Below are 10,538 nucleotides of genomic sequence, written 5' to 3'. Positions count from 1 at the left end.
ACGTTAAGTGGTGCTCTTACCACAACCAACATCCGCATATGTGCGGCTTTGAAAGCACAACACTGGGTAAAACGGCAGGTGGCGCGGTAGTTGCATAAATTCAGCTGCGTTCAAGGACAGTGGGACATTAGATTATTTTGAATTTAAAATAATGAGGTTTAATATAAGTAAGTATTTTAAATTACCTTTATAGCTTTGTAAGATTTAATGGCAAAAATATACACGTCATGAAAGGTACGTATTTAAGATAAGTGGATCTTAAATACGTGGAGTTTAGCGAAATTTCGAAAATCCAACACTTTTCTTTAATCTGCTAAAGAGGGGAAAGCGCGCCCTCCGGTGGCAGCTTCGGGTATCTGAGTGTCGAAGAGGAGGGTTCGTTGGTTGTTGGATCAGAGGGGTTGGGCTGCCTTTGCTGGTTTGAAAAAACCTCCCGCGAGCCACCAGACGTTGGTTTCGCCTCCGGTGCGTTCGCGTCGCTCTCTTCTCCCGCAGCCTCAGCAGCAGCAGCAGCAGCAGCAGCAGCAGCAGCATCTTCAGAGAGCAGCCTCACCTGCACCTCCTCTGCGCTCCTCCACCTCTGCTCCACTCACTTCACCGCTGCAGCACAGAGAAAGCGGGCGGACAAGGACCAGCCTCTGTGTAAGTAGCAGTTTTTCATCGCTTTTGGTTTGCGAGGAAAAGCGATTTTTGTTGGGGTCATTTTCATGTAGACGTTGCAACTGAAATCTTAAATAAATAATAATAATAGTAATATTAAATACATAATATATTATAAACAATTCTCTATGGAACCCGCCAAAAACAAACAAAATTATTTCAACGTTTCTTTTAAAAGTTAAATTCAGTGAATAATTAGGATGTGGAGGACGTGTTGGTAAATATGAGCCCGTTGCCTGTGTTTAAGGCTTTTCTGCAGGAAACTAAAGGGATACAAAGGCTGAAGATGGTGAAACTGGGGAGTAATATTCAGGACAAAGGGGCCAAAGCTGTGAGTGTGGAGGACGGCTTTCAGAATGTGCCCCTCATCACTCCACTGGATGTTGGCAGCCTCCAGAGTCATGTACCTGACAAGGTGAGCCCCCCTCCTCCGCCGTCACCCCTCCTCATACTCCTCCTCAGATGGAGCTTCACTGACAATTTCTACTTTATTTTTTGATCTAAATCTCCTGTTTACTTCTGCTCCATCCTCAACCCCCCCCAATCCTGTTTTGCAGTACACAAGCGTCCATCCCCATGACGTTTAGTTCATTCACACGTCCATTAATCTCAGATCTCTCCCCGCCATGTCCTTTGTTTTCCTGCTGAGATTAGGAGACAGATTTGGTTCCAGACAGGCTGTCATTTATCATCCCGACATCCCATAATAACTGCTGCTTGTTAATCCAGTTACCATGGCGGCGGAGCAGAGCCAAACCGTGCATCAGTGAGGTTGGGACGGAGCGCTGCACTCATTGCACATTATGAAAATGAACAGACAGAGCTCATTGTCCCATTTTGAAGCGTTGTGCATTCAATGTGCTCCAGTGCGTGTCCAAGTTGACAGTTTCATTCAATGCTGCTGATTCATTTATTGAAGTAGTGAACAGAAAATTGGTAACCTCTGATAGATTGATTAAACTGTGCCTTACAGGAAACAAACTTTTTTAGCAGAAAAATGAAATGTTATATCTAAATTTAGCCTCAGCTGTTAAAACATTTTAAACTTTCTGCTTAACAGAAGTCCAAGAAATCCTTCCAGCCGTCCCTGCTCAGCACAAAAGGGCAGACATAGATAATAAACCGGTGAACATTGCCAGGCATGAGTTCTGGTAAATCGCCTGTCCGTCCTGGGGGAGGATCCCTCCTTCATGTGGACACCCCTGAGGTTTCTTCGTTTTATCCGGAATCCGTTTTTTTAGGAGTTTTTCCTTACCGCGAAGGGGGGTCTAAGGGCAGGGATGCCCAGTTTATCTTAGTCAGTTTGTTAGTTCAATTTAATATTTTCCTATTGAATTATTTGTATTCGTGATCCTTTTGATTTTTATGTTTTACTTTTTCAAATACTGATACGACGCCCATGGAGACGACTGTTGTTGTGAATTTGGGCTGTACAAATAAAATTGAATTGAAGTGGATTTATCAGATGGAGACAGATCCACCAGCCTGGGATAAAAGTTCTGTTTCTGTGAATTATTAAACAAGCAGAGCCCTTTAAACCTTAAAAGTGTACACAACAAAGTATCAGACATTTTTAATTTCAATTTGTAAACCGGTTTGTTCTCTTTGATTGCATTTTTATAGTGGAAACAACTGATAATAAAAAGAAAAATTCCCTCAAGAAAGATGATAAAAAGACAAAAAAAGCACATGTTTGCATGTTAGTTGGAAAGTCTCGTCAGCTGAGCAGTTATCTGGATATCCCTCCTGCATCTTTACACAAATATTCTGCATAACACAGAAATAATGAACACAATTGACTTATTTTATCGAGTTGGACAGGACACCTTTTATCGAGTGAGGACATCTAAACATGAAAAAAAAAAAAAAGTTTTCGTTAAGGAAACAAATGGACAAATTTCCCTTGGAGTTCACAACTCTCCTCTAATATTAAGAGGGATATATGTCCACATTAGAGTAATTTACAAAGAGCAATTCATTCAAAATATTACTTAAAACGTGAAATAACTTTGTTTGCTTCACTGGTTTATCGAAACTTGAAGAACCTCCCTACCATCTGGTTTCTGTCACTGGCCGAATTGGTCGTCCGATTTAGAGGGTTAAATTGTTTGACTCCTACCTAATTTCACATGCAAAGGCTCTCCCTGGGGGAGGAAACCTGTCCCTGAAGTGTCCCACAGCCTCTCACCACCGTGAAAATGTACATTTCAATCCAAATTAGACAGCAGGCTTTGAAGTGCCCGATGACTGAAGCCTGAGAGCTCACACCGCAAAGCTAACTGACCTCTCTCTCCTTCACTGTTGGCATGGAGTAAGGCCACCCCTACTTCCTGTCATCCATCTTTTCTTCCACTAACTTACAGCTCCTCACAACCCCAACCGAACAGTACCGGAACACCACATTTTGCGAGCAATATCTGAGCTATCCAGCTGTACCGTTTTGAGCCAGATACCAGCTCGAAAACAAAGACGTACACGGATCTGTTTGTCTGCAAGTGGATGCCACAGAATGGAAATTGCTGACTGGTGTCAAAGCTGAGATCTCAAGTTTGACTAGTCAAAATGAAGACTTGAGATCTCAAGTACGACTAGAACCAAACTTAAGATCTTAAGTATGACTAGAGTCAACAGCTTTTGACTGGCCGATGTTAGCTTCTACCTCACCGCTACAGGTTTTTTCATAGTTATTTTATTTCCTCTGCTCCTGATTCCCAACAATTTGAATTGAAATATTTATAAAATGCAGTTTTAAGCTTCATTTTCTTTATATGTGTCCTCCATCATAAGAAAAATGCCACAAGAACATGTTAAAAACACCAAAAATACAATTTCCATCAGTTGATTTTAATTGAGTACTACTGGTTTTATAGTCCAGTACAGAAATAGTCCAAAGTTGGGTTTCTTCTAGCCATGTTGTACTTGGTTGTAGAGGTTCAGGAAATCGCTGGCTGACTCAACCCCCTGTATTACAGCTGTTTTTAATTTTTACAGCCAAGATTTTACCAGATTTTCTGTATTGTTGCAACAGGAAACGTTTACACGTTTTTGATGTTGCCTTTAACCAAAAACTGGACATATGTTTATAAAAACAATAAAAACAATAAAATTGGATATAGAAGACTAAATGAAGAATTTGTAGAGTATTGTTCATTTCTAAAGTGAATTCTGCATTTGTCAATTAATGCTGAAACATTAACATATTGAAATAAATATTTTTCCCTTTTGAGGTACAGTTACAGCAGCATGACTTAAGGGCATGCAGAGGTAAAGGAGTCTATCTCTGTCCGACCCATTGACTCTTCACGAGAACTGGACTAAGAGACTTCTCCCCCTTGGCATTCTGTACAGGACGTACAGTGTTCCTTCACTATTTTGTGGTTCACCTTTAACGGTCTCACATCTGTAATTTTACTTCGTGGATTTCAGATATCATGAGTCATTTTTGGAACGATCCATAAACAAGGGAACACTGTAGCTGCTGGTTCCTAGAAGCCAAAATCCCAAAGATTTCTAGTGAGAACTAAACAGCTACCTCTCTCTCATTCTGTTTGACATAAAGTCATTCTTACTGTGCTACCTTTTTTAGATATAAACACGCTCGTGTTTGTTTTTTTTTGAATATTTTTCTGTTGTGAAAATTATTCAAGTAATAAACAGGCCAATCAGATGCCTCAATACAAGTATGTGATATCACGTCTAATGTTTGACAGATTCCCTCCTAGCCTGCTTTCAAATAGGGTATGTGGACTTCCAACAAGCTTATCCCTGATTGGCCAGAGTGTTTGCCATAGAAATGATGACTTCAGAATAATCACTGCTTATTGACAGTTTCTGGTTCCAACATGGGGATGTCTGAATCACAGACAGTGACTGCCATCAGCTTTTTTTGTTTATGTTGTTTGAAAGGAAACCCTAAAGGCCGCCTTTATTTATCCAACAATTTTCACTGTGTTTATCATTTTCAGTCCAACCTACAACAACCTACAACAGGGAAAATGTTGATGCAATATGAGCACCCCTCTTGAAATGTCAGAGGGCGTGTATGTCACTTGAGCTCAGGATGGGTTAAGTCGTTTTCATGGTGGAGGTTAATCCTGAACCGAGCCTCCATCTGCAGAGACTCGCAGGAGCGCGCTCTGCTGAGGGAGGCGCGGTCTCCTGCCATCCCACTGGTAAATGACTTGTCACATAATACACACACATGCACGCACACACACACACACGCACAGAGTTATCAGCATTGTCATTCAAAATGGTGCTTGTGTGTTTTTTGAAGTGTGTGCACATTACTAGAGTGAGCGTGTATACGTGTGTGAGTGACAGGTCAATTATGCCAACAGCCGTCAGTACGTGCGACGGCACACAACAGGCTGTCAGTCATTTATCCTGATTAAATCAGCCCCATTGACTCAAGTGCATTGAAATGCTCAGATGCAATCCAGCTTTGCACTGTTACAGTATGTGATTTGTGATTTTTGATGCATTTTCCTGTTCTGTGAAGCACTTTGAATTACTTTGTTTACGAATTGTGCCATAGGAGTGAATTCCCCGCCAGGTAACTTGAAAGAGAGAAGTCCCCGTTTTTGCAGTTGTCACAGATTTTTAGACGGTAAAGCTAGAGTTTTCCATTTTTAAAATCTTAATTCCTAATGTATTTTACATGCCTGAGGAGACTCATCCACAAAGATTTGTGTTTCTCGCTGTTTTTGGATAAACTTGCCAACAACTAATTCATATTTTTGCATCTGCTGTCCCTTTGCTTGCAGCAGCAACAAACTTATCTAATGTACACACTGGCAATGGGTGCAGTTGTTTTTGCACAGGACAGTAATTGCAAAGGTCACTTTGTTGTTAAATCTGTGCATACGCCTGGAGCCATAAGTGTGAGAATTTAGTGTCTTGTCTGGCTATGCAAAAACCAAATGAAGCAAATAATAAAAATCTTAAACAGAAATCTATGAAATTCTGTGCCACAAATTTAAATGGTAATCTTTGATATTGTTATATGTGATAATTAGTACATTACAGGGTTTTTCTTCACCTATGCAAACTTTTTTGTTGTTAAAAATCCTACTCGACATAAAAATCCTTTTGGAAAAATTGATTTTTTCCCCCCTTTTTAAATTGTTCTACATTTGTGGGATAAACAACTCATAGAGCTTAAACTGGGGAGTTGCAGCCATACTACAGCTTATACTGTATTACTATTGCCGCTAACTCCTGGTTGAGGCTCATGTTTGTTCATTAAAATAAATGAATACATAAATAAAACATGTAAGTTTCTTAACCCTGTAAAGCCATGGGCATCAAAGAATTAACAGAAGATTTACTTTTTTGGGAATTAGGATGTTTTTCCAACCCTTTGATGAAATCCAGAAAAACAATTTGCAACATAATTTTTTTTAATCTTTGTGCTATCTTAGATGAGCCCAGCCTTGCATTGACGTGTTCTCCCTACCATGACAAAGGTGGATAAAGGTGGAAAGATTTCATGTAATCCATGGACACCAGTGAAGATCACAAATCATTGAAGAAAAAAGGTTCAGAGCACTGTCTAGTGGGTCTAGATGACCCAACTCCCAATGTTAAAGTGCCTAGGACAGCACAAGGGTTAAATGACATGTAGATGACATTATTTCAATTTTCAAGTTTTTGGTCACAAAAATGTTAAAGATGCATAAATGTTTTCAGAAAAAGTGTTCAAAAAAAGGCCACCTTATAATGCCACTCCCTCAAATTCGATCCAGACACTTTTAATAGGATGTAGCTGTAAAAGAAAGAATTGTTCATAAATTTAGCATTTTTCAATACAGTAGAAAGTCTTTTAAAAAATAACAAAAGACGAGTAAGTCTTACCACAAAGTTTTGAAAATTAGCTAATTTCTGTCCCGCCAAATGTGCAGTCATTTTGAAATGAGCAGCTAAAGCCCTTTTACTGCCCCCAGTGGAATAATGATGCTCTACAAGGCAGAAACATGGATCAAGATATACCGTGGGTTTTTATGTAAAGTCTGGATCATGCTAATGGTATATGGATCTCAGATATGCCCGTAATAAATCTGATACAATGGTTATATAGGGTTTATTGGAAAACTTTAATATTTCCATAAAACTGACAGGACCAAAACATTATAAAAAGTAAAAAAACTCTTGGTGACGCTTTATTTTACAGTACAGTACTTACAGTGTACTTAAGTGGTATTTACATGGTACTTATAGTGTAACTACTGGGTACTTACAGGGTATTTACATGGAACTTTTTAATGGGACTTAATGGGTACTTACACGGTACTTTTATGTGTTTACTCGGTACTTACATGGTACTTGCTATATATGTGGTACTATTTGGTTCATACTTATGTGGTACATACTGGGTATTTATAATATACTTACTGGGTATTTACATGTTGTGCAAAGGTATCTTTTGTGGTGCTTACCACATGTAAGAACAAGGTAAGTACAAATAAAGTACCTTGACCTTTAGGTCTGCACTTGTATGTTTCATGGTATTTACCATGAATTTACCACAGAAACTACCCCTAAAGTACAATGAAACCCTGTAAGTACCATGTAAATACCACTTAAGTACACTCTAAGTATGTACTGTAAAAGAAAGCGTTACCAAACTCTTTAGATATAACCCTTTAAAGTGGGACAATTAGAGATTCATCTTTTGTTGTAAACATAGCCACAAGTGGGTTTTTTTTGCTTTAATTTTAGGAAACTCTGAAAAAAACTGTTTAATTTTAAGATATTGAAGATGTTCTCCACTTTTTTTATGCAGAATTCAATTCCAGTTAACTAAATGAAGCAAGAGATTGGAAATGAACAATTGTGAGGAATCCCACAACCCACATTTTCAAAGACCATTTATATTGACAGAACAATTTTTTCATTTTCCATATAAGTCATAACAAAGTTAATGGAGCGTTCCTAGTCTAAAATTGTTTAATTAATTAGATTTTCATTGGACGTATTTTCTTAAAGCAATGATTTTTTTTAATAGAAAAAGGAAAATCTTGTCCTTTTCATTGTTTGTAAAACTTTAAAAAAAATCAAATTAATATTCACTGAATAAAAAGTTCCTAATGCCAACTTTTACCATGAATAATAAATGTCAACATATTCCCGAAGTGAAATAGTACATTGGACACAAGTGTACCCTGCACTTGTCAGCGAGTGAACCCATATTCACAGTGTTGTTCTAAAACTGCAAGATAAAAAAACAGAAACTGAATTTTAACATGAAAAACTGCTGAAGCTGACCATTAGAGAGCGGCACAAACAACCCAAACTGTTAAACTGCAGCACTATCATTTGTATTCGTCCTTCTGGCTACCTGATTTACATAAATGTAACATTCTCCCGTATTTAGCTCCATCTTAGGGGAAATCTCTGTCTTCAGACGCTAAATATCCAACAGCTAATTGCTTAGTTTGCTTCAATTTCTTTTCACAAAATACAGCAGAGTGCACAAAAGGGAAAGGCCCAAATCTATGCTTATTAATTTTGTGATGAAAGGCTTTGATCTTACAATATTGAGGTTTGTTGGTGTTTTGCTTTGCGACAAATAAAAAAAGCTCCCAGGTTATCAGCTTTCGTCTCCCTTTAAGAACCTCATTAAAAGCCTTTTTTTCCTCTCAACCGCCCCAACTAAGTGATATTTATTGGGTCGCAGGACCAGCTTTAGTCGTCTAAGCAGCTTTAAAAACACCACCCCAACTGTTTCCACCCTGATCCTCCCTTGTTACTGTGTGACCTCCCCGAACCACAGCATCACCCAGGGATGTTTGTTAGCACAGACTCGCACAAAAACAACCGAGCTTCCAGAGCCCTCCGGCTTTGGGACGGTATTAAATTTGATTCCGTGTGGACGGGAAGACATCACAGTCATGTCCAAGCCATTGATATCTTGATTGGATTGCTGGTAGCTTGGAAAAAACAACGGGATTGGATCTTTCCGAAGGTCGCAATGATTTATTTTGTCATTTTTCTCTGCAGAGATAAGACCGGGAAGCTCGCTTCAAAACAAGTTGAGAATGTTTTTTCCTCCTGTCCAACAAGTTTCTTCTCAATCTGATATGTGCTGCACCTTTCTCTACTCTTAGATACTTGCTAGATAAGACGTTTTTTGGCTCTTTTGAGACTTGAGATAATAGACTTCTGTTACTGACACAGATACAAAAAAACTGCTTAGATCTACAATTTAGAAGTTAGAATGCAAAAAGAAAAAGAAACCTTAGAGAAAAAGACAATCAGGCTGTAAAATATTCCAAACATCTCAGTTCCATTTTGTTTCGCTAATAAAACACCAGACACCAAAAAGAGGGATTTTACTGACAACAAAGATGGAGGGTTGCAGTAAATCCACAGCAGGCAGTGAAAGTTTGCTTTCCATAGTCTATGTGGATAAGATGGAACAACTAAAATGATGTGATCCAGTCTGTTGAGGAAATGTTTTCGGTGTCTCTAGATGCTGTTATTTATTTAGTTTTGGTTCTTTTAAGCTTACTAAACAAGCATATTTGAAGCTGGAATGTGACCATGTTGGAGGTCACAAGGCTTTTGTTTGGGAAGAATCTATACTTATCCGAGACTCTATCTTAATTTTTTTGTCTATCGGAAAATTTAAAAAAAGGTTTTAGTTTTGATCACTTAACCCACTAAAAGATAAATATTCAGTTTAATTGACATAAAAAATATGATCACAGCATTGGTGATCCATAATGTATTCTGGGCTTCAGTTTATAATCAAGTTGTGCTTCACCAGCCTTGGTTGGTTGGATAGTAAAGTTAAAACTGGTGGGTTTCATACACGTAGGATTGAATATAATATTCTTTACTTTTTGGTTTATGTTTGGCGCTTTGCTAAATGCATTAAACACAATCCACTTAACTGAGAACTAAACTGTTAAACCAATTTGTTTGCATATTTTTAGGGCTTTCAAAAACCAATCACATCTATCTCCCCATTCTTTTTAGTCGATGAAAATATTTTAGTTTTTGTTGGTTTTTCATGTTCTTGTAGCATTTTTCTGATGATGAAGGAAATTCATGCATACATGCATTTATAAAAACACGCCCCTCTCACCCTCCGCGGGTGGTTTCTCCTCCAAGCTCAGGTCCTCTACCAGAGGCCTGGGAGCTTGAGGGTTCTGCGCAGTATCTTAGCTGTTCCTAGCACTGCGCTTTTCTGGATTGAGAGGTCTGAGTTCTTTCCAGGTATCTGTTGTAGCCACTCCTCCAGCTTGGGGGTTACTGCCCCGAGTGCATATGTATATATATATATATATATATATATATACATATATATATACATATATATATATATATATATATATATATATATATATATATATATATATATATATATATATATATATATATACATATATATTATATATACATATATATATACATATATATATATATATATATATATATATATACATATATATTATATATACATATATATATATATATATATACATATATACATATACATATACATATATATATATATATATATATATATATATATATATATATATATATATATATATATATACACACATGTTTATAAATTACGTTTTAAATTGCATTTTTTAGTATTTTTTTGCTCAAATTGTTGTGATTTAGGAGCAGATGTAAATGTGAAATGCAGAAGCTGAAATTGGCAAGCCACAAGCTTCCTGCTCTGCTCCATTCGGAAGCATCCACTTGCAGACAAATAGATCCAAGTCTTCTATTTCCTCGTCTGAGCTGGCATCTGGCTCAAAAATGGATGGCTGGATAGCTCCAATGTTGCTAGCCATTTTTTGTTGCAGCAATAATGTTAGGTTTGGGGTTGTGAGGGGCTGTTAGCTGTAGGGGGAGTG

General features: G+C 37.7%; 1 protein-coding gene across 1 annotated transcript in view; it reads left to right on the top strand.

Annotated features, from left to right (window-relative positions):
- The first annotated feature begins 367 nt into the window (after positions 1-367).
- Positions 368-10,538, top strand: part of nsg2 (neuronal vesicle trafficking associated 2) — a 47,493-nt gene continuing 37,322 nt past the window's right edge. Inside the window, exons 1-2 of the mRNA XM_004076135.3 lie at positions 368-642; positions 908-1,075. Coding sequence (XP_004076183.1) covers positions 947-1,075 — 129 coding nt within the window. The 5' untranslated portion in view covers positions 368-642; positions 908-946. The remainder of the gene's footprint in view (positions 643-907; positions 1,076-10,538) is intronic.

The sequence above is a fragment of the Oryzias latipes genome, chromosome 14 (genome assembly GCF_002234675.1).
Source record: "Oryzias latipes chromosome 14, ASM223467v1".
In the NCBI taxonomy this organism is placed as follows: domain Eukaryota; kingdom Metazoa; phylum Chordata; class Actinopteri; order Beloniformes; family Adrianichthyidae; genus Oryzias; species Oryzias latipes.
The sequence above is the reverse complement of the archived record's forward strand: the minus strand, read 5'-3'. Positions and strand labels throughout refer to the sequence as shown.